General features: G+C 38.2%; 1 protein-coding gene across 1 annotated transcript in view; it reads right to left on the bottom strand.

Moving 5' to 3' along the window:
* Positions 1 to 18,242, bottom strand: part of LOC309510892 (exostosin-1b) — a 115,503-nt gene extending 97,261 nt beyond the window's left edge. Inside the window, exon 1 of the mRNA XM_082185869.1 lies at positions 16,470 to 18,242. Within this exon, the coding sequence (XP_082041995.1) occupies positions 16,470 to 17,413 (944 nt within the window). The 5' untranslated portion in view covers positions 17,414 to 18,242. The remainder of the gene's footprint in view (positions 1 to 16,469) is intronic.
* Between the last annotated feature and the right edge of the window lie 7,980 nt (positions 18,243 to 26,222).

The raw sequence follows: 26,222 nt of genomic DNA, 5'->3' as shown, positions 1-26,222 counted from the left end.
CGAGGTTTTTTTCCGTTTTTTTTCCGGATCTCTGCAACAAAAAGGTTAATCCAAGAGGCAATTATATTTATTGGGCTTGGCCATCCATTAACGTGCACAAAATCAATGAATCAATAGCCTGTTTTCAGCTCCATCAACAAGCTTCTAATAGGGTCAACTTTACGAGAAGCTTCCGCTGAAAGGGTTTCAGTCTCGAGACCGGCCTTGGCTAATGACATTTACTTAAACACTAGAGAGCTTTTCTGTGCCGGATGTTTAATGTTTAAGGAGGAGAGATCCACAATAAAACACATATGCATCTTGAGGTCTTAGAAAATACAGCTTGAGATACTCTACATTAGAAACAACTGAATAATGAATGTTTGGCTTCTACTGTAGCTCAAACGGTAGAGCGTCGGCGCTTGCAACGCCAAGGTCATGGGTTCGATTCCCAGGGAAAGAAAGAATGTAAATGTGTATCTTGAAATGCAATGTACATGTAAGTTGCTTTGGATAAAAGCATCTGCTAAATGTACTAAATACCAGTAACACTTTGTTTTACAGTGTCCTTGTTACATATGTTAAATGTAATAACAGTAAATTATGCATAATTACATGCAACTAAACCTAAACCAAACCCTAATTATACCCTAACCCTATAGGGAAGTACATGTAGTTGCTTGATATTACGCAGTACTTAAATATATAATTACACTGTAACAATGACTCCTTAAAATAAAGTGTAACCAAAATATCTAATAACCAGAATGAAGACTTAATATCATCATCCACATCCCAAAACTGGTAAATTCAGATGGTTATCATTGTTTTGTGACATAGAAAGCAAAGCAGGGCCACATGTGTGGATGAAAGACAGAGTGGACATGCCCGACAAAATTGCGAGGAAAAAAATATAAATAAAACACAGGTGCTGAATAATTCATCTTGTATTGCTGCCTGGGTTCCACATGAATGCTCACAGCAACTTATGCTCCAGTCCGAAAGCACCAGGGAACCAAACGGCTGGAGTACATCAGAAAACCGGAGGGGAACATGGAGAACGGAGAGACGGTGCACCGAAGAAATGTGTTGGATAACCATATAAACCACTTAAAGTGGCAAACACTCTCAGATTCAGCCCACACACACACAAGCTGGAAGTCCTGACCGCATATACAGGAATACAAGGATTCATAAAAGCTTCGTTAACAATTACAGGATTCAGGGGTTACGCTAGGTCAGTCTCGATGGAGGAAGAAATGGACTTTTACATGTGCTAAAAGCATCCTATAAGAAATGCCTCAAAGTCTGATGTCAAGCTAAATGAACGTCATCATTAAACTGGGGAAGGTAAACAAACACGTCCAAATAAATACTGAAACTCTCTCGCACAAATCGATAGGGGTGGAAATTCATTTCTTATGCAGCAGGATTGTGCACTCCTCTGAACTGAACACCAGACTGAAACACTATTAGTGTTTGAATGAAGGGTGGTAGAAAATTAATTGAAACATCAAGAATAGCAAAAGAGAATAATGGGTAGATTGAGAGAACGATAGATACAGATAGATAGATGATAGACAGATAGATAGACAGATAGAGATACAGATAGATACAGATAGAGATAGAGATACAGATAGAGATAGAGATACAGATAGAGATAGAGATACAGATAGAGATAGAGATACAGATAGATACAGATAGATAGACAGATAGACAGACAGACAGACAGACAGACAGACAGACAGACAGACAGAGATAGATAGATAGATAGATAGATAGATAGATAGATAGATAGATAGATAGATAGATAGATAGATAGACAGATAGACAGATAGAGACAGATAGATAGACAGAGATACAGATAGATGGATAGACAGATAGATGGATGGATAGATAGATAGATAGATAGACAGACAGATAGACAGATAGAGACGGATAGACAGAGAGACAGATAGATAGACGGATAGAGATACAGATGGATAGATAGACAGATAGACAGACAGATAGACAGATAGACAGACAGACAGATAGACAGACAGATAGACAGACAGATAGATAGACAGATAGATAGACAGATAGATAGACAGATAGATAGACAGATAGATAGACAGATAGATAGACAGACAGACAGATAGACAGACAGATAGACAGATAGATAGATAGATAGATAGATAGACAATAGACAGATAGATAGACAGACAGATAGACAGATAGATAGACAGACAGATAGACAGATAGATAGACAGATAGATAGACAGACAGATAGATAGATAGATAGACAGATAGATAGACAGACAGATAGACAGATAGATAGATAGATAGATAGATAGATAGACAATAGACAGATAGATAGACAGACAGATAGACAGATAGATAGACAGACAGATAGACAGATAGATAGACAGATAGATAGACAGACAGATAGACAGATAGATAGATAGATAGATAGATAGATAGACAATAGACAGATAGATAGACAGACAGATAGACAGATAGATAGACAGACAGATAGACAGATAGATAGACAGATAGATAGACAGACAGATAGATAGACAGATAGACAGATAGAATGAGACTAAGAACAACAGAATGATATAGAATGATAAATGACAGACATAGACAGAATAATATAATTATTTATTTATTTATGCCATGTCGGCAACAAGGCTATTTTCATGATGAAAACAAAAACAACAATTCATACAATTAACAAAACACTAAGACATTTTAGATTAAAGATAGAATGATATGAAAGAATGATGACAGACAGAGAGAATGATATGATAGAATGATATATGAAAGCTAAATGCTAAATGAATAAATGTACACTCTTCTATTCTATATCTATTATCTTCAGAAAAAATAAATTAAAACAAGCACACGTACTGTGTTAGTAAACTGGGAAGGGTCACAGCACTTGCATATTGGTGCAGTTTAACTGCTATTGTTCTCCTCGTTTGTAAGTCGCTTTGGATAAAAGCGTCTGCTAAATGAATAAATGTCAAAATGAAAGAATGAAGAAAGACAGACGTACTTTAAATTACACTTCAGAAAACTTTGTCATGTTGAGGAACCTTTACTCTGGAAACTCAACTCTTAGTTTATCACTACAGTCTAAAGATACAGACATCAAGCCCAACATCACATCAGCTGCAACTACTTTTAAAACGGCGTCTTATTCTCGGTATTCTGTGTGAAAACATGTGGACGATGACAGCCATCATCACTTCAAGAGGAAGAACACACACAACATGCGCCAGATTTACAGCAAAGGCCTTTTTGCTTTGATGCCGCGAACGATGCTAATCCAGACGCGGAGCAAAGACGACACGGGTTAAAAATAAAAGAACACATGCATCCCCTCCACGGAGCGAGCCCAGCACACACGGCTCACCCAGAGCTTATGTTAAAGCGCCCTTTTGCTTTGAGGCAGTCGATAACAAAGAAAGTCTCAGATCAAACTCTGCCTGATGGGAAGCCAAAAGGAGCGCCGGAGTAAACCAGGAGATCAGGATCGTGGAAGAGGAGAACAAGAAGCTGCTTCACACCTGTGCACACCTGAGACCGCACTGGGTCCACGCTACGGTGCGTGTACAAAACTGAACAAATGCAAACAACTCGCGCTCATAACATGCAATGATAGTTATGATGATAATTGCAAGGTTTAAGTTGTGTTAGCATTCGCTTTTAGTCCATGCTGAGGCGCAAAAGCAACTATGATATTCATTATTGACCTTGCCCTCTTATACCTGTAGTGGAAAATAATCGCAGAGGAACATTAATCTGGACTGGAAATTACCCTGCATGCTTTTTATACAAGACAGTCAAGGTCAGGATGACCAACTCATACATAATTTATGGATCATTATACACAGGGTTGGGGAGTAACGGAATACATGTAACGGCGTTATGTAATCAGGATACAAAAATCCAGTAACTGTAATCCGTTACAGTTACGTCAAAAAACGTAGTAATCAGATTATAGTTACATTTTGAAAAAAGGGGGAATACTTTCAGGATTACAATGGTTTCATTTAAAACAAAATAAATAAGTATTTTGGCATAATAACACTATATTAAGCGCTGCTTGATTATACAGTAGTTCCTGGTTCTGTTGCCAGTAATGACTCACGTGTGCCACCCGCTGGTGCATGCGCAAATAACAGCTGTCTACAATCTCCTCAGACGCAGATTGAATCACTGCTGCTAGTAGAAACGATGCTGCCTGCGGGTAAAATCGCTTTTAATTCATGGAAATTCCGCTGCTATTTTGTAGAAATTAGGAGAGTAGCTTTTTTAGTACCCAAAATGTCCTTTCTTAATCTTTTCTCGCGTAACGGGATGTTCGCTGTCTAGGTAACGTAGGGGAACTCCCACTGCCAACGCCCCAAGTTCAGTCAGGCAAATTAAGAAAGATCACGGCTTTAGTCAACATGTAGGCCTATTTTAAAATAAACTAATATGTAGATTGTGTAAAAATTGTAAATGTTGTGTTTTTTTTTTTGTGTTTTTTTATTAGTTCAAAATAAAACAAAATAATCTGTAATACCATACATTAGCCACTAGATGTCTGTATAGCCCTTTACATAAATATATATTCAGGCCTGTGTGTATATTTTGCAAATATTGTACACTGGACCAAATTCTTAATAAAAGTTTATTTTTATTTTTTTAATAATATTTCTTCTTGCTTGACTTTATTTATATATGTGACCTTGAAGTAATCCAAAAGTAATCAGTTACATTACTTTCATATTATAGTACTTGGATTACGTTACTGAATACTTTTTTTATGAAGTAATTTGTAACTGTAACGGAATACATTTTTAAAGTAACCCTCCCAAGCCTGATTATACACTTGGCTTTATGTGATCCCTCATATCTCATGCATTCTGGCTAGGAATTCTTATGTAATGAAGCTGTATATGTTTTGGAACAAATAAATTCAGATTTCAATAAATTTAGGCCTTGAGATAACTGTGATTATTGTCATTTTTAAATTCCAAATGATATTTCGCACTTAAATAAAATTTTAACACATGAATACCATTGTCTCAATTTACATTACGTTCCCACAACCCGCCAAAATAAAAGTTCGGTTTAACTTGAAGATATTGTGACAGAAATATTACTATTGTACAGTAGAATGTAAGTTAACTCCCTTAAATGTTCATTTGATTACATTATTTTTAAATAAAATAAATTGTTAATGTTTTATGGCTTCATTTGATAGCCACACATTTATAAAAGATTTCATTGGGGCCCTATTATTGTAAAAAAAAAAAAAAAAAAATTTTTATTAAAATGTATCACCAACAAATTAATTAATTAATTAATTTAATTAATTAATTAATTATTAAAAAAATGTATTACTAATATTTAATTTAACCATTAGGCTAAAAAATAAAAATAAAAATCAGAATGGAAAAAATAAACGGAATACAGAAAAATGAAAATGGAAAAAAATTGAATTTTGGAATTCTGATTTCATAGGGCCCAATATTACAGTTAGTATAAGAAACTTGATTAAAAAACAACAACTGAAAAGTGAACTAAGACTAAAATATTTAATAATATTTTTTAATATGTAATATATTCATGTCATTCTACCCATATAGCCCTATAGAACATTATAGAGGACTCTTTTTTATGATTTCAAGTGAAATTGCCTCTTAAAGTGTTTGTGTTAGACTTACGCTGAAAGAGACGTGAAGAAAATGGATAATTACATTAATTATTTTTAGGAAAATTAATCAGCAGCCAAAATGTCACTATCATGACTGTCCTAGAACAAGTAAACAATCCATTTAGACATCTTAAATAAATAAAACTGTTGAACCCTGCTCTGGTCAAAGCTCTGAATCAATTGAAAAGCTTTCTCTGCTACTTTGCAATCCTTGACATATTATTTATAGAACATGAAAAATGTTTAGAATTAAAGGTTACAACCACTGACACCAAAAACCAAGGTCCTTTAATGACATCTATGTGAAAATCGATTTTCACTTCAAGGTCCTTTTATCTTTTTGGAGACTAGATGTAGCATCAGAATCGGGAAGTCAAAGCGAAACTTTACCCCACATTCTCTATAAACATTCATACGTGTGTTATCTGAGACCTTGAAATAAGTAATAATTAAGCCATTACTTCCTGTGCAAGGAAAACTGCAGACTGCATCAATAAAGGTGTTAACCAAAGCTCGTCGCCACTATGCTAGGGTGTTATGTGTGATTGCGGTAGCTTAGATGTTGATTACTGGCTCAAGGCCAAAGAGAACTGGGTCCCTCCATCAAAATATAAGATTTGACCATTTTATCATCCATTACTAGGATCACTTGTCCATGTAGTCAATCATTTTATCTCTTAAAACTCATCTTTGATCACCAAAATGACACATTTAAACGTTTTTTCCTTCATGCCTTAAAATAGGGTGACCATACGTCCTGTTTAACCAGGACATATCTGGCCAGGATTTCGAGATCGCCCAAAATGCCCGGGATTCGGCTTTTGCTTTCTACAGTCACCATTCATTATGTTTACAATATTACATTATTTGACACTGACACGTACGTGCCAGCTTTGCAGGTCATGCATTCTGCTTCACACGGATCCCGATCGAGACGAAAACACAGGAATTTTCTTAGCAATGCTAGAACGCACATCAACCGATCACTTGTTTAGCGTTCATGTAAACACTACATTCAGATTCACCAATCGGAATTAATTCAGTCCTACTGAATCAAAAGGTGTGCATGTAAACAAAAAGAATGACGACGAGAAAGCAAAAGCCATATCCCGGATATTTTGGGCGATCTCGAAATCCCGGCCGGACATGACCTGGAATATGGTCACCCTACTTAAAATAGCTTGAATGTTAACTTGACACCCTTGCCTCATTTAGTATTCGCAGTTATATGCAAATGAGCCCCGCCTCCACTCACTCACTCAGCTCAGAGATCCACTGGTTGACGATCACACCTTGATCTGATTGGTTACAAGGTAGTTTGTGACGTCAGAAACACCAGCGATTTCAAAGCGTGTGTTTGAGACTGTCTTTGGTTCACTGCAGTTTTAAGGAGAAAATACTCAGCAATGGTGTCGACTTATGAACTTACATATGGTTTGTCTTAAAGCACATAGACAAATAAACCACATTAAAAGCTGGATTTTCCCCACAGGGGGACTTTAAAAGGATAGTTCTGTTGTCATTCCCTCACGCAGTCCCAAACCTTCATGACTTACTTTCTTCTAGATGAACAATGGAAGTCAATGGGGTCCAAAACAACCTCATTGGCTTTTATTGTATTAGGTGGGAACAAAATTGTTTGTTTTTTTGGTGTTTAGCAGAAGAAAATTAGTCATACAGGTTTGGAACGACATGAGGGTGAGTAAATAAAATTAAGTATTTAAATTTTTCATGACTTACTTACTAGATGATATTTTGAAGAATGTTTTGACCATACAATGGAAGTCAATGGGGTCCAAAACAACCTGGCTTCTATTGTACTGAAATGTTTTTTGGTGTTTAGCAGAAGAAAAGGAGTCCAACATGTTTGAGGGCGAGTAAATAAAGTATTAACATTTTTGGGAATCTCCCTTAAACAACCCACACTGCTCACCGAACCATAAAGTATCATGGAAGCCACAAATAAGAGTCGCCAGCGTCTTTGTGTGGCCTTTTGATTGATGCCTTCCAGAATTCAAAAGCCATGGCAGAAATCAGGCTTGTTTCACACTGTTGTGAATCCGACTTGTAATGGGAAGTCTGAAGGGGGAGGGAAGTTGTTCCAGAGTTTTTGGCAGAGGAATGGGTTCCTGTGGGGGATGAGAAAGGGCCTCGGTGTCAACAAGGCACAGGCTGCGAAAGAATCTGAGCAAACTTTTACACAAAGGATCCCCTCAGCGCCCGGGGGCAAGAGAGCCGTTTCACTGGAGAGGTAGTCAAACCAAACCATAAAACGGCTTGGGCGAGAGCCATTAGATCAGCTCGCACTTAAACAAAACACTCTTTCTATAGCAGCCCCCCACTGTCCTATACAGTTTCCCAGTAGACGTGCATGTATGACACACACAAAACGCAATAGGATTTACACAATTCCCCTTTAAATTCCTCTGAACAGAAATGAAAAATGTTTGGTTTTGCTCCTTGCGGTCAGAGCTTTGTTTCAACACTTGATGGAGTCCATGATACGACCAATAAAAGGCAACATGTCTTGCGAATTACCCTGAAGTTGTTAAAACGTCGCTTTCTGATGAGCCAATCCGGATCTCTTTAAAAGCTATTCAGTCAGACAACAATTCATGCTTCAGCTGAAATCGTGACGCACAATGTGCATTTAATCATTTGAATATTCAATTATGCATTGTGTCATGTATACATCATGCAGATCTCGCAATTGTGAGGGAAAAAAGTCAGAATTGCAAGATGTAAACTCGCAATTGTGAGATAAATAGTCGCAAAAATGTTTTATTCGGTGCCGAAACAAACTTAAAGCAAAACCAAATCCTGATTGTCAATTTATCCAGAATCAAGCAGCTGTAATTTACAGCAAAAAAAGTCATTTTTAAAATCATCTGCAACAAAAAAGCAACACCACCACACTGCTATGGCTGTACAGCATTTTAACACTAAATAACACCTGCACTTCCGAATGATGCAGAATGTTTTCATGCGTCCCAGAACGAGTGCGAAGCTGGATCTGACAGGTCTGGCACTGAGGAAGGGTGGATTGATTATTTTAGCACTAAATGAACATGCAAACAGCTGTGTGACGCTGTGAGGCTGATCTACAGACAGACGTGGAAGACCATCTCCCCTGAGAGCTGGATCAAAGGCCAAGCTAACACTCGTGGCTAATGGTCACGGGGGAGTCCAGTATAAGTCCAGTTTGGCTGATAAACAACTCTAGACTAAAAATATAGCTGCGAGCAGCGATGACGGGCCCAAGCCGGTGGCACCGCCACCCGATGCCTTTAGGGCAACTAATATGCTCGCAGCTATATTTTAGTTTCCATTCTTATTGTGTTTCCACAGCAATGTTAGTGAGTAAATCTACTGAAATGGCCACCATAACAGTGGAGTGTGATGTGTAAGATGAGAAAGCAGAGGTTAACGCTCGTTTCACACATACTGTGATTGTGTGCTGTGTGTATGCGGTGCAGGTGCTTTCACATATGCTGCGTTTGCAGTGTGCAACTGATTCACGGCTGTACCACAAACACATACTCACTTTTTTTTATTTCAAATCCAGAAGTTATCAGCAACTTTTATAAAAAAAAAAAAAAGTTTAGTAAGCATTGAGATTCTCTTTGTACACATACACTCTTTAACAGACGTATTCACGTTTTACACAATTTAAACAACGTATTATTCAATGCATTACTTCTATATAGATTTATATATAGCCCTTTCAGGGCTTGGGCCCTAATAAAGACTCCTATGTGAAGGAAACCATTGGATATAGAGGTCGACCGATATGGGTTTTTTCAGGCCGATGCCGATCTTTTGAAATCCGGGTCGGCCGATGGCCGATTAATGCTGCCGATTTATTTTGGCTGATATTTGGCCGATTATGTGCTTGTTTTTTACCTCTATTTGAAAGATCAAATGTAACTCAAACTTAAGATAGACAAGATTTCTCAACAAAAACATTTATTGAACACTTGACCAATCTGCACTTGTTGTGACCTTGAGATATGTTTGGTAATTGTACCTGAATGAACTGAAAATGTATTTGCTACATTTCAGATTAATATATTTGTTTTCCTTAATTTTAATTAACAGTAACTTAAACACTTTGCAGTTTGAATGATGTCTTGTATAAACAAAATGACGGAGTATGTTTTTATGTTTCCACTGTTCGATCGCATCCGCGCCTCACACACACAAATATAAGTAAACACTTTGCGACTTTAAACACACGCGACTTTTCGATCGCGCCCGCGCCCCTCTCTCCCTCTCCCGAGTCTCCCTCTCTCTCTTTCTCACACACACACACCATATTGCAGCATTGCAATCTTTACATCGCAGCCTGCTTCAGAGCTAAGGCGGAGCTACAGATTAGGTGTCCCCAAAGAACCCGCGTATCTAACAGTAGTTCCGCATTACATGAATTAATTTGCACGTGAGTTTTATTTATTTTTATACCATGTATTCTCCATGTAAATTTATACACCGAACCATGACGCCCGTACCGTTTCGGTTCAATACGAATACATGTACCGTTCCACCCCTAGTCTACAGTGAAATACAGTCACACATTACACTGGTTGGCCAGCATTTTAACCATGTTTAATCCAGCTACTAGCTAACAGTATGCTAAAGTTAACTGCTGACTAGCGTCACGTTTCTAACGTCCATTTTCAGAGCATCCAAGAGAAGCACAGGCATAACAGTAGCACTGAAATGAAGCACAGAAATCCGCACTGATATTCGGTCCGGTAAATAACGGTCGTTAAGGCACCAGTGCCGTATTAGCACCGGGTCTGTCTGTAGCTACCCAACCCTAGCGACGACGCTAGCAAAGCAAAGCCAGTCCTTCACTAACCTATAGTGCGTTGGTCACTTTTTTATAACTTATTTCTCTGCATTGAGTGACAACCCTCTCAAATATAAGACACACAAAACAGAACAAATAAAAGTATCAGATTCTCTGTCTGTAATTGCAAAATTCTTGCTTACTTATTGTGACATGATAGCAACCCTTCTGCTGTGCTATGCAACCTCAATTACGCTATCAATATCCAAAGTAGCCGAACGTCATGTCGCCTACTCATATTTTTTCTCGAAGTTGGCAGTAACATATCAAAAGGTTTTAATTAAATATAAAGGAGTTTTCTCCAAGGAACTTAGCTCCTTCCTTACGCACTGGATGAGGTCTGCTCACTCTGCTGGAGAATGACTCCAGGCACAGCGTGCGTCGAACATGTGTTCCACAACAACAACAACACTAGGCTGCCCACAGATGCGCCCGCCTAATAATCGGCTTGATATACTGGATATTGGCCGATGCCGATTATGTTAAAAAATGCTAAAAATCGGCCGATTAATCGTCCGACCGATTAATCGGTCGACCCCTAATTGGATATTCCCATTTTTTTACACTACTGTTGAAAAGGTGAAGAAATTAATAGTTTTATTCCGCAAGGATGCATTAAAATGACAGTAAAGAATTTTCTTGAGCATGAAATCATCATATTAGAATGATTTCTGAAGGATCATGTGACACTGACTGAAGACTGGAGTAATGATGCTGAAAATTCAGCTTTGATCACAGGAATAGATCACTTTTTTATGGAAGCTTGTTTCCGCCACAGAATAAAAAATAAAAAAGGTAATTGCGACATTTTATCTCACAATTCTGACATTTTTCCTCACAATTGTATAATATAAATTCATCATTCTGAGGAAAAAAGTCAGTCTTTTTTTCCTTAGAATTGGTCTTAACTGATATAAAGTCAGAATTGCGAGTTAAGATGTAAACTCACAATTGTGAGAAGTCGTAATTGTCTTTATAGCGGAAACAAACTTCCATACATTTTACTAATATCTATCTAGAAAATTTTTTTTAATCAAAATAATGCTTTTACAATTTGACTTTTTTAAACAAGATAATTTTAAAAAATCTCAACGACCCCAAACTTTTGAACGGTAGTGTATATTAATGTTGGGAGAAATGATCAAAATCTCTTACAGAATCAGTCCGGAAGAGTTTATGAACACTTCAGATACATTTAATAATGTCCTTTTAAAAAGACATATGCTCTTAGAAATCCCACTCAAATGTGAACCAATCAACGGCCTGTTTTGCAAATTCCTTTCAGTGAACATGTTTTCCTGGCGCTGCATGGAGAAGGAATGAAAGACGCTTTTCCGATTCTAAATCCCACTTATTAATTCATACTCTTCAAGAGCTCATTGACAGGCTTTGGATCAAACGGAAAAAAAATTGTGTTCTGTTTTTCTCAATGACTGCCAGTTCTATCGCTACGGCTTGGACTAGATTTTCACATTCAAAACTTAACTTCAAAGCATGCTACTTTTCTCTCTCCAAGAGCTGGTTGTAGTTACACTTAGTTAGTAATAATTGACTTACACCAGTTTAGACTGCAACGTCCGTTTCCGAATCCGCCTGGTGGTCTTTTACTGTGGCCGGAGGGAATATTCCTGTGTTAATCCCACTGAAAGTGGGTCAATGAGTCGAGGGACGCGGATCCCAGACAAACGGACAAAACCCACACACACACATAGCAAACCTGCTGGGATAAGATCTACGCCTCGACCTCTCCAATATTTCAATGAGTTTTTAATTATTAAAAATCATTAAATTACAGCAGAAACCTTCAAAAGCTCATTTGTGAAGGAAACACTTCAAACTAAACAACACACACAAATTACCTCCTCGCTTTAACATGCAATTTATCCAAGGCTGCGATCAGATAAAGCCCGTCTTCGCCCAAGCACATTATGCACAGAAAATATATAATCAACTAACAGTAATTAAGCAGAACTCTATTCAGGCTAATTACCTCACATTAGCATTTGTCACACAAGCTTGGGCCCCTACTTTATCTGACTGAGGTGAGATCATGAAAAATTCATGATTTATTATTAATGTGACAAGACAACAGAAACAAATAACAAAAACAGTGGGATAGCACAGACAGAAATGCAAGAAATTAAACAAGTTAAACCACAGTGTTCACTACAGCCCTTCCATGAAAACGAACACTAATGCTAGGGATGCACAATAGATCAGCCACCATATCGGTATCGGCCGATATATGTTTATTTTTAATGTTATCATTATCGGCCTGATGAGAAAATGTAGCCGATATATATTAAAGCCGATAAATAATAGATTATTTCCTTCAGCTGAGACTCTTCAGATGCGCACTGTTCAACATGATGCTTTTGAATTGCTTGAAATATGATTGAAATCACTTAAAAAAGGAGTGATTAATCAATGCAACATGTGCAGCGCATCCCTGTCATTTAGGCTACATAAAATTATAATGAGAACATCATTATAATTGTGTGTTCGGGACATGAATTTTAATGATGAGACTCTTGTTTTTGTAATCAGGCTCTCAAAAATGATATAAAACTTTGGATTTATCGGCCGATATATCGGTTATTGGCTTTCAAATATAAAGAATTATCGGTTATCGATATCGGCCAAAATTTTCATTTGTGTCATCCAGTGTAAAGCTGACATTCAGCAGAAAGCCATCCATCAAACTACAGGTGGGGAAACTGGTTTGTTTTGCAATGATTAAAGAGGCTAAGAGCAGGAATAGGCTAAGAGATGAAATATTAAATTAGGTCCTTGCGGTGTCCTTGAATGCCCTGGTGAGGAGAAGCTAAGGGACACAGTTAATGAAGTCTGAAGAATCTGGTTAGGTATTAAAGGAGAAACAAAAAAAAACACGGATACTGTAAGGGAACAAATGTTGACATTGCAAATATTACCCTTCTACATCTATGCAGTGACTCATTTTCCAGGAAACAAGATTAGGACGCCACGGAAAAAAAGAAAGTTTCAGACTATGACTGAGTCTAATAGCAGACTGAATATCGTTTGCAGAAAGGGGATTTGAAATCATTTCCTTCATCTGTATCAGATCAATGTGACAACTTCCACAAATCACACCGAGGCAGATTGGATTTCCTCCACTCGTCCAGCTGGGGAAGTGACCAGCGCTGTGCTTTTGTGACAGAGAACTGAATGAATCTATTGTTTAATAACGCTTGGCACTGCTGAGTTATTCCAGCTTGGTAAATTCCAAACCGTGGCATGGAGGAATTTCAATCGCTGGGCCAAGTCTCAAAGACGAGTCTGGCATGGACCAGTGGTGCCTGAAGCCATTCAGATGCAAGTCATTTTAAAAGCTGGCAGCGAAAGGTGGATTTGCAGTTATCATTGAGAACATGCAGAATTTAGGGGTAAAAATCACACCCTATATATTATATTGTTATATATTGTATTGACAACTCATCAGCTCAATATTAACCATCAATTTAGATCTACCTATATTGTATTTATATGACGTGTTCACAGGCAAATTTACTTATGTATTTCCCGTATCAAAATCAGGCTCATATAAATGTCAGGAAACACGATTCCTGGCTGCATGTCAATATCCACGGATGACTGGATCTTTGGTAAGTTGTAAGGAACACTATATCAAGACCAACCTTCAGTTTAACTGATAATCGTTCGCTTTCTCAGTTAAATCCAGTCACTCAGCAGCTCTTCTGCCACTCAGTCCGACTGAGGGAGTGTGTTCAATGCATATACACTCTATTACATATTTTTCAGACTGCCAAAGAAACATTGTCAAATTGCAAATACCAACAATAAACCAAAAAAAAAAAAATTGCAGACCCGTCAAGCTGGGTCATTTTTGCATGGCTCAGCTCGCTCATGTTCCAAACAGCTGTTCTGCCCTACAGACACACACACACACACACACACACACACACACCAATTAACAGCACCACATCCTGCTGAGAAGCACCTCGGCAGCATCATGGGAGGGAGAAACATGGTGCCAAAAATATCTGCATCTACACCGACCAGCATTAGAGCCATGACTAACCAGGAGTGAGTGGGATATAGAGCGCTGACTGAGTCTGAAATCCCATTAATGAGCACTCAGGCTGTTTTTGAAGTGATATGCACCAGGTAATTACCCTCACAATGTATCAGTGAATTCTAACGGATTGCGATTCAATGTGCTTGACTATGCAATCCATCCATTTTAGAGATTGGCAACAGTTAAAAGTGGATTATTGATTAACTTCTATCTGTTTAATCAGAAATCGCGGCTAGCGTGACCGAACTACTTGTGAGCGTGTAAACATTTCAGGACAAAAAAAAGATTCCAATTACGGTTTATTTACACTGGAGTCAGCTTTCTAATTATGCAAGGTCATATGCCCGTTCTTCTCTGCTGAGAGAGTGTTATATTTCGAGCATATGAGACGTGTCCAAACATATCCAGATTGGATTGCTAACTTGCTATAATATCTGAGATTTTGGGTAAAATTCCCATGGTGGAGGTGTTTTACAATGAGTGCAATAGAGTTGGGATATTAAAAAACAGCTCACTATTGTACCTGAAATGTGTTTGTCATGTCAAATGGCTTTCTGAAGCAATAAAAGTGTCGCAATCCGGTGTAAAAACACAGCTCTGCTGGTCTCCATGGCACATGAAGCAGTGCTTCAAAAATATTCAAGATGACAATTCACTGAAACAGCTTGTGTAAAAATGGCACATTGCTGGCTAAATTGGACAGCACGATGCTTTACAAAACATCTTTCAAGTGGCCCAGCCGTGTCCAACTGGTATTCTAAGTTATAATCACAATGGCAAGAAAGTGTAATTATGAAACAAGTACACACTTAGTATTTATGTAATTATAGAGTAGACATTGCAAACAATAAAGTAAATTGTGACCCAGTTTGCAATGTAAAAGGCAACTTTCCCATACAAAACTTTACCATGGTAACCACTTTCCCAAAATATCACAGGCTTTTTGACTTTGTGTGCGTTATCTTGTTTAAACGTTCCTTTAAAACCTCAGGTTAAGGCCACTTATGTGTTATGTCTCCGAGTTAAAAGGATACATCATTGAAAAATGAAGATTGTTATTTTCTCTCCCTCAAATTGTTCCAGACCTTTGAGTTTCTTTCTTCTGTTGAGATATTTAGAAGAATGTTGGTAATCAAACAGTTGATTAATAGGAAAAGATACTATGGAAGTCAATGGCTGCAAGTTACAAACATTTTTTTTTTATATATTCCTTTGTGTCCAACAAACTAAAGAAACTCATACAGGTTTGGAACAACTTGAGGGTGAGTAAGTGATGACAAATTTTATTTTTGGGTGAACTATCCCTTTAAGCGAGGTTTGGTTTCACATTTGGTATTTAAAAACCGCAATCTGGGTTGGTACTACAATGTCATATAGAGAGTAGTTTAGCAAAATACAACCAATCATAAAATGCATAGGTGTTTACCTAATTAAATATGCATGGTGTGTAAAGTGGCGGACAGCCTACTTTCGCGCGCTGTGAAGTTTTAAACCGTTAAAACCGTTAGAACAGTGACGACAACCAAAATAGACACAGGGTAAATGGCGACATTTTCACAGGTAAGCTATTAAGTTATTAGAATGGAGAACAATACAATTAATTGGATTAATAGGCAATTCGTAGCATATTCATTACTGACCTCATACATTTTAAAATAAAAACGTTATAACTTAGGTAGACTACTGAAACCTGATCAACCAGGAGAAATGTATATTAGCAGCGAAGGTTAACGCATTGCTAAGTGTAACAAGCTAATTTTTGTCACTTTAAATTTTAACTTAAGTTCCATGTGGTAAAAAAAAAAAACAATTATTGTAGTATTACGATTGACAGGGAAATTTATGAAATATCGCGACCACATGAGAAAAACCAAATTTTGAGGACTCACTTGTCATACTCGGCGTTGTCCTGGTCACATCGCGCGTCCTTGTGTTTCTGCCAGTCTTTGCCATGTTTGCAGGTGGTGAGAAGAACTACATCCTCCGCGTTATGAACATGATGTAAGGCATTCCTCGTGTCTGAGCCGATGCCAGTCAAATAGCGTTTCCCCTTAAATACCAACATATACTTTCTAAAAGGTGGAATGGTGTTGTATTTCAAGTACCCCCTGTCCCCTCCGGTCCTTGGGTGATCCTTGGAGAATAACGGGATGGATATGTCAAAGTTAGGTCTGAAGTTCTCCATACTGATGCTTGCTTTGGCCATCATGGCCTGACCAATGTCAAAGCCCAAGTCTTCCGTGTAGTCAGGCCATGTGCCCGAATACAAATTAAATATGAGGTGATTTCTACCATTGTTCCAAAGAGGCAAGCTCTGCACCTTGGTTTTGAGATTGTGCACGTACTGTGGCGATAACTGGTCTCGATCAAGAGTGTCTAAGCTCAGGACGAACAAACACGCTTGACCAGGGTCAGAAGTGTAAAACCTAGAGCCCTCGATGGTGGATAAAATGTTCTGGTAACTTTCCGAGATCTTCTCGCCCTTCTGCTGCGGATACACGTAGACTTTGAATCCGTTCCTTTGACATAGAGTGAAGTCGAAGCATGATTGCATGCGGCACCGTTTGCCCTTGTAAACGCTCGAGTTAACGTCTCTCTTCTGCCTGGGCGATATATGCACGTTATATTCCTCCGTGTCCGAATGGTCCCACGGGATGAAGTGTTGTAAGGGATCGGAAAAGTGCGGCCACGGTTGATCGGGACGATTATATCCATGTCGGCTCCTGGACCCCGTGGCCGCCGGACCCGGGACCGACCCTCCTCCGAAGTAAAAGAGCAAAACTAGAAAGGCGCCAGTCAAGAGCGAGATCAGATATCGTTTTTTGGCCTGCATGTGTCCAGATCGCGGTGTTTGCAAATAAATCTCAAGTTTGTATCTCAGCAGAAGCAGCCGCACCACCTCCTCCAGCTATAGTACCGCTCCGCCATCTTCCAGCCTGCGAGGATTTACAACTCTTCAGATTCCGATCAGCAAACAGCAAGCGATTGATCCAGCGCATGTGGGCGATTTTACATCGGGCTCCTCGATCTCCCTCGTCTGTCTAGTACTAGCGACATTTCACAGTGCAGCCATTGCCTACAGCAAACGCACCGGTTTTGATAATTATAAACACACAATCAGGTATAAATACTCGCTGATTTAGTTTTCCCGCGGCGGGTTAATAAAAACACAACGAAACGCGTCGCACCGGAGAGTTGCGGCGGCACTGACTCATGGGGTCTTTGGAGAGCAGGGGGTCCCGTTGGAAAACATGCAAAGTCGTAAATAATAATACAACGACCGAGGTTTATCTCCGATGCTTTGCGTTTCCAAACCACACGTCCAGGCTAAACTAAAGCGTAACTCCATGCATTCACCTCAGAAACAATAACACACACGGGGCAGATCAGCGTAACCTCACGAATCCCTGCATTTCTCTTATTCCTGCGCTCTCAGTGGACCTTCACACACGCAAGAAGTGGATGTCCTCTTCATCGGGACACCGGCTCTGGAAAGCGACGTTTCCCGTTTAGCGAGAAAAACACGGGCGAGTTTCACAGGATGTTTCCTTGGTGAATAAAATCAACTGAGTTCCTTGATTCGCGAACCCAAACACCTATTGCTCAGTTGTTCCGATTGTTACTCTGTTACATTCCAATCCCGACACGACGCCAGTGTGCGTGACGTCACGTCATGGTGCATCGTGCGTTTTCATTGGAAAGAGCAACCGGATGGGGCGGGGCTTCTACAGCACCCATTCATTCCCATAGCAGAGCTTCTCACAGAATGTGGACTTCGACTTCTAACCACTACACATTAAAAAAATACTAACTTTCTTTTAATGTAGATATTTTCTTTTAATTCAGCTTTTACTAAATCATTTTGCCCTATAATAACATTACCACGTCAAAGCAGGATTCGTTCTTCAAAAAGAACAGACAATTATTTCAATTCCATTTAAAGATTTATGTTAGTTATATTGAAGGGCGGTGGGAGTGGATTATTTTTATTATTTGTTTCTCTTTTTACCTCTTGCTATATATGCTATTATTATTTCTATTACATACCTTAATTATGTGGTGATAAATTTTTTTCTTTGTGATGATGATGTTATTAGAGTCATAAAAGCTTTATTTGCATGACTTATTATGTACAATATTGCCAATACAGTACTTGAAATAGACAAAACTAAAAAAGTAATATAGCTTAAAATAGAAATGAAGTGAAATGAAGGGAAGCATAGGTGAAAGGAACCAGGTAAAAGACAAAACACCCAAACACTAAACTGTTTTTATCTGACAAAATTAATTGGCGAGAATTATTATTATTATTATTTTACTATACAAAAAAAAAAAAAAAAAGTGTACAGAAAAACAAAAAGCAAGCAGGAAAAAGCATACATTGACAACAACATAATGAGTTATTAATATTTTTTGGTTCACTTGTTTTAGCATGTGTTCAAAATTTCTGGCCAAAAATTATGGCACACAATCTGGCATGTTTCATTGCATTATCACAAATAAAACAATTGACTCCAAGAACAACTACATCTTTGCATGACTTATTTACAATATTGCCAAAACAATAATTGAAATAGACAAACTGAAAAGAAATATAGCTTAAAAAAGAAATGAAGTAAAATGAAGAAGGAGAACGGAACCAGGTAAATAAAATAGAAAACAGCCGAAATAAATTTAAATTATAAATTATCATTACTGTGATGCGGATTCTGCGAAATGAAATGTGTTTTTCATTGGTTTGGATATCTTGGAATAACTTTTGATATTGCCTTAGATTAAACCCCCATTATAATGACTTTATAACTAATTAATAAAAAATAACTACTGATGAACAATCACTGATAACTGTCACCATTTCTGGACAAATGATTTATTTGCTGTTTATTTAACTAATAACTGAAAGAAGACAGCTGGATTACCCAACGGATTTGCTTTTATATCTTTCTGCTGATAAGAAACCCGGCTCTATAGCACTTCCTCTTCCCAAAGCCTCTCGAAGCTTGTGATAAAAAGCCCCAAATTTGGGCCGCTGTAAACAAATACCCGTGTCTGAGCGGGGTAAGCCGTGAGTTCAGAGAGTTCTAAGCCCTAGGAAAGACAAAACACCCTTTGAGAGTCCTCTACCCTCCACTGTTCCAGGATCTGATAAAGCGCTCGAGATGATGTAACACACTGCATTCCCTGAGTATTGTGGGAAGGGCTGGGCTCAGTGATATGGAGACGCTGCACAGGTGAATGTCGGAAGACCACAATAGGAACACCTAATAAAAGGGATATGGAACGCAAATACAAATGCTTAACGAAGCCAACATCAACTGTACTGAAAGATTAATGCCTTTCTAAGAGGATACATATAAATCATGAGAATAAAAAAAAAATTAGTAACAGACTTATTGTGGTGGGAACTCTTTCTTTGGCCACAGAACATTGAAAACTATTTAAAAAAAAAAATCATTTTAAAAATAAAAGAATTATATAAAGACGTATATTTTAGTTACACAACTAAAATGTCAATAATAATAATAATAATTAAATACATTTAAATAAAATCAGCATCTTAATAATAATTTAAATAAACAAATACATTTAAATATAATAATAATTAAAAAAATTACATACATTAAACAATTTTTTATATTTAAATAATATAATATTTTAATACAATAGTGGCCAAAAGTGATATCCAGAGGGGATATTTGATTTTATTGTTCCAATGATCAAAATATGAGGAAAATACATATATATATATACATATTTAAATATGAGGGAAGAATAAACCCTAAACTTGGTTAAGGTTTTATCTGACAAAATTATTTGGTGACAAAAAGGCAAACAACATCTACAGGTTGACACTTACTACATAAAAAATAAAATAAAAAAAAGTGCATAGAAAAACAAAAAGCTGACAGAAAAAAAGCTTGACTACAACATAATCGGTAATTAATATTTAATATTAATATTTTTTTAATGTGTGTTCAAAATTTCTGCCCAAAAATGATGATGGTGTTTCATTGCGTTGACACTAATAAAAGCACAACCACAAAGTAAGGCTTACAAAACTTTATTAATATTAAAATTTTGAATAAAGGGTGAAGATGTACATTTTCTGCAATAGGTATCACTGGTGCTGCTCTTCAGTGGTTAACTTCATATCTATCGGATAGACAGCAATTTGTTAGGATAGGTGAGAACTGATCCCGTACCGTCACTATTTCTCATGGTGTACCTCAAGGTTCTGTACTTGGTCCTGTTTTATTTCTCATTTATGTGCTGCCACCAGGACAGATCATCAGACGGCATGGTCTCAACTTTCATAGTTACGCTGATGATATTCAAATTTATTTCACGGTTAAACCTAACTCAGCTTGTCCACCTGCTTCTGTTATCTCTTGCCTTCAGGAACTTAAAACATGGATGTCTGATAACGTCTTACAGATAAATGCTGGCAAAACTGAAATCCTGTTGATTGGCCCTAAATCACAGAGGTTACTCCGGCATGACATTTTCAATGATATCGATGGTGTTCAGATTAGACCAGATTGTTCGACTCCTTGTTACGTTTTGACTCACACATTGGTCAGATTGTCAAATCATGCCTCTTCCACTTGCAGAATATTGTTTGTATATGCCCCTCTCTTAATTTTGGAAATGCTGAAACTGTTATCCACGCGTTTATAACCTCCAGACCTTTAAATCTCAGCTTAAAACTCATCTATTCTCAGTAAATAATCATTTTCCTCTACACTTCTCTGTCTTCCACTTTTTTAGTATTTATGTTACATGTTTACTTTATCGAAATTGATGTTTTCTCTGATTCTATAACTTCTCATGTTAATTATTTGTAGTTATTTGTTGTCTCCATCTGCTTTTCTGCTTGTTTGATTGTTATAATAAGCAGATTGCTTGTCTCTTTAGCCCTATTCGCACAGGATAAGTATTACCTGGTGACCTCTAGTCATGTGTAATAATTGCGGAGGTTGTCTGTGATCTTAATCCCGTGCGAATCGGCCATGTCTGTAATTTGTAAAGTAAAAATTCCCCCGCAAATGACCTTCCATATTTCTCCGAACACCGAGGTCCTGTGATAATATTAGTCCCGTGCGAATCGGCATCTCTGTGATTTGGCGGGGTCGTTTATAATTTTTCAAGGTATTTGTTTCTTGTGCGCTTTTTTATCCATCTTTCGTGAAGAATGGAGGCGGCGTTGGAGTGTTTTGATAGTATTTTGGGTGCTGGGTCACATCGCTATACACCATATGATACAACTAGCCTATACAATCTGCAGAAAGAGAAAGCTGAAAACCATCAGAAGAGCAAAAACAAAAAGAATGATTAGATGGAGATGGATGACATGTATCGCAGCATGTGGTAAGGAACGTTCTTCTGTTTATGATATATCATACAGCTATAATAACTACAAGACATTTCCAAGCAATAGCCTATTGACAGTACCCTGGAAATCCAGAGTTCTCACGAGAGCACAAGCTGAATTTGCTCAGCGAGTTTACTCTGGCGTCCAGTAATGATGCTCATTAAATATGCCCTTGTATCCGAGCTGCACCAATCACATCGGGTTATCTGATATAGGCGGGCCAGAGGCGAGATGACGACAGCGCTGTGACGTCGAAGTCATTAGTAAACATTGCAAGATGGCTCTGGATGAACACCAGTTGTTTGAAACGGCTTTGGCCGCTACAATGAACGAGTTAGACTTGGCTTTTTATCTAAAAGAGGAACAGAAGACGGCGCTCGAATCATTCCTTTGCAAGAAGGGCGTTTTTGCTGTTTTGCCGACCGGATACGGCGAGAGTCTAATCTACCAGTTAGCTCCGCTGGTAGCTAAGCGCATGGGGCTTGTTGTGATTGGTCGTAGTGTTATCTATTGCGTGCAGTGAGATTGCGTCATTTCAAATGCATGCTTGGTGCCGCCCCTCGAGCTGGCCGATTTTCATTAGTCGATGCCAGACCATTAATCTTTCAGATATAGGTCTGGATTTCCAGGCTATATTGACATCATATCCGGGAGATAAGTCAGTAAATTCAAGTAAAATCACAGGCTTCGCTTTTCCCGTGCGAATGCGCCACATGAAATTCAGATGTGGTCATTTCTAAATCACATGTGGTCCCCAGATAATACTAATCCAGTGCGAATAGGGCTTTTGTCTGTCAACGGTTTGTATTATTTTGGGAAGCGACCTTGGGTTCTTGAAAGGCGCTATAAAAAATAAACATAATATTAATAGAATCTGCCATTGTCTTGTAAAATGTTTAAAATAAAGCATGGAAAAGCGGCATGTTTCTGTTTGATGTCTCATAGCTGTGCATTGTTGATGTCTTTTGCATTGTTCACGCTTGCACACTCTATTGTATTTTTTTATCTCGCCAAAGCCAAACAAGCACAGCTGTTTAGCCGCAATGCCACGGCTGTGCTTTCAGGGGATGTGAATATGTCAGGATCCCGTTCGAGAGCCGACAACAGTTAAAGAATCAAGCAGCGCTCCGTGACTAACACAGACATAGCCGTTGAGTAGGTGTGGATTCTGAAGTCCTGCTCCTCTTGTTTAACTCTCTCTCTGGTGCCTTCCAGGCAAATGAAGCTTTAGAAGAAAAATAAAAAGCACAAAACTGGCACACAGCGTCTTTAACGCATGAGAGTGGGATGGCGAGATACCTCCTCGCTGCTTTATTTATTTAAAATGACCTTTCCGTACTGGAACGGAGTTCGCTCTTGGCAATGTGAAGGTTTAAATGTTGGAAGATGTAGGAGGGGAGAGCAGCAGAAACCAAACCCAAGAGGGAAAGAAAGAGAGAGAGAGAGAGAGAGAGAGAGAGAGAGAGAGAGAGAGAGAGAGAGAGAGAGAGAGAGAGGAAAAAAGAGAGAGGAAAAAAGAGAGAGGGAGACTCCAGGGAGAGCAAGGCAGTAAATGAAGCAGAACAGGTTAGATGTGTTGATAGGTTTTTGTCCTCATTAAAAAAAAGCCAAGATCTTGACTTCTGAACCCCTTCATTTGTATTCTGTGGCAATTTATTCCGCACAGATTTAGACTGGAGAATTGGGTTAGATTGTGCTGGTGAAATGAGAGTTTCTTTGCTAAACTCCAGCCAGAGGATTCTTCACATTTGGCTCTGTGTTTTCAACTTACATGATTAAAAGAGAGAGAGAGAGAGAGAGAGAGAGAGAGAAAGCAAAAGTAGAGGAAGAACGATGCCCAGAAGGACAGCGGTACTTCAGTTTTCAAAATGAGTCATGAAAAATTACCATTAATTTAACAGCATCATAAACAAAGCTACTTTTTTCTTTAACTATTATGCATGCAGGTTCATGAGCTCATAATTAATTAATATTCAGGTGAAGGTTGTAATTCGTGCACCACTAACTAACATGGCAAAAATTAATGATTGTTTTCGTACTGGTTTTCTCAACATTCTGCCCCATTGGTTGGGCAAACGGACAGTCCTTCACCAAATTCAGTGTTGCCATGCTGAGTGTTTAAAGTCCCCCTGTGGTGAAAATCCAGCTTTTAATGTTGTTTATGTGTCTATGTGGTGTTTTTAATCTGCTTTAAGACAAACCATGTGTAAGTTCATAAGTCGACACCATTGCTGAGTATTTTCTCCTTAAAACTGCAGTGAACCAAAGACAGTCTCAAAAACACACTTTGAAATCGCTGGTGTTTCTGACGTCACAAACTACCTTGTAACCAATCAGATCAACATGTGATCGTCAACCAGTGGATCTCTGAGCAGAGTGTAGGCGGGGCTCATTTGCATATTCATAGAACTGCGGATACTAAATGAGGCAAGGGTGTCGAGTTAAGCTATTTTAAGACATGAATAATTTCTAAAAAAAGTTTGAAATAAATAAAGGAAATAAAGGAAAAAACTTTTAAATATGTGCTGATCTCTCAGCTGAGTGAGTGAGTGAGTGAGGGATTTTAACATGACAAAAATTATACACTTTTTTTTTAAATCCAAAGATTTCACCGGGGCAGGAAGAAATTTATCATTTGGCACACACACACACACACACACACACACACACACACACACACACACACACACACACACACACACACACACACACACACACACACACACACATACACACACATTTACAGTGTCTTTGATGACCAGCAGTGTGAATGTTAATGCATTACCTCCTCAGGCTGAGATCAGAGCAAGCTTTCCTCACACCCTTTGAACTTCCTTTTGTTTTCTCTCCCAGTCATCAGGGTTCCCAGACACAGAGCAGGAAAAGTTATCTGGATGGATGCCCTGTCAGCGAGGGATCCTCAGATCTTCCTGTGTATGCATTCTCACAAACATTCACACACACACACACACACACACACACACACACACACACACACACACACACACACACACACACACACACACACACACACACACACACACACACACACACACACGTTTACTTAGCTATCTAAATCGGGACAATTCCATACAAACTGTATATTCTTTCTCCTTACACTAAACCAACCCCTAAACCTACCCATCAGACAGACACACACACACACACACACACACACACACACACACACACACACACACACACACACACACACATACACACACACACACACACACACACACACACACACACACACACACACACACACACACACACACACACACACACAAACTTACTCTTGTCACTTTTGTCTCTCTTCCCGTAATGCACATTGCCTGTTCTGTTGGGATAAATATGAGAGTTTTTGGGAATTTCTAGATAACTCATAGTTCATCACACAGTTCAGAAGTGAGATGATGGGAATGTCATGAAATCAGTCAGAATGAGTCGAGGGAGTGTTTGGGTGGATGCAGAGCACTACAAAGCCATCCACTGAGTTCACTCATATTTATTCTGTTAGCAACTTGAGAGGAATTCTTCATTTTAAAGGGACAGAACAGAATTATTTGTCTCTGATCAGTTTTTAAAGGCATAGTTCACCTTAAACTGATATTTCTGTCAGTATTTACTTGAGTTCTTCCAAACCAAAACGAAGACATTTTAATGAAATCTGAGAGCGTTCTGTCCCTCCATTAATAAACTATTCACCCAAAACTCTGACACTTCAAAACATTCATAAAGAGATGGTAAAATAAATCCATATGAATCAGTTGAGCTTCTCTTTATGTTTGGTGATCAATGTTTATATGTGAAATAAATATGAATATATGTTTATATGAATAAAAGGCATTTTTAAATGTTTTTTTTTTGTGTGTCTTTTTTTTTACCACTTATAATGTTCATAAATAATCATAATTTAGTGTTTTGACCATTTAGAATTAACAGGATGTTTATGTTTCTGTGCCTTTATTGTAAACACGTGAAATAAGAGTCAGCGCTTTGATGCATGTTTTGGGTTTGGGTCCAATATAGTTTGTAACAAACAAATTTTTCAAATAATAGAATTATTACAGGATCACAAAACAATCTGCACTGTAATGCACCAAACAAAATGTTAAAGTAAAATTCATACACAAGATAACATCACAAAACACATTGTATGGCATAACTTAATTAAATGCAGCCTTGGCGAACAGTAAAATATCTTACAGACCCCAAACTTTTGAACAATAGTGCAGATCAAACTCTTGTATTTCTCATGATATGACCA

This window comes from Leuciscus leuciscus (assembly GCF_965113295.1).
Source record: "Leuciscus leuciscus genome assembly, chromosome: 12".
Taxonomy (NCBI): domain Eukaryota; kingdom Metazoa; phylum Chordata; class Actinopteri; order Cypriniformes; family Leuciscidae; genus Leuciscus; species Leuciscus leuciscus.
Note: the sequence above shows the minus strand (reverse complement) of the source record. Positions and strands in the feature narration are given on the sequence as shown.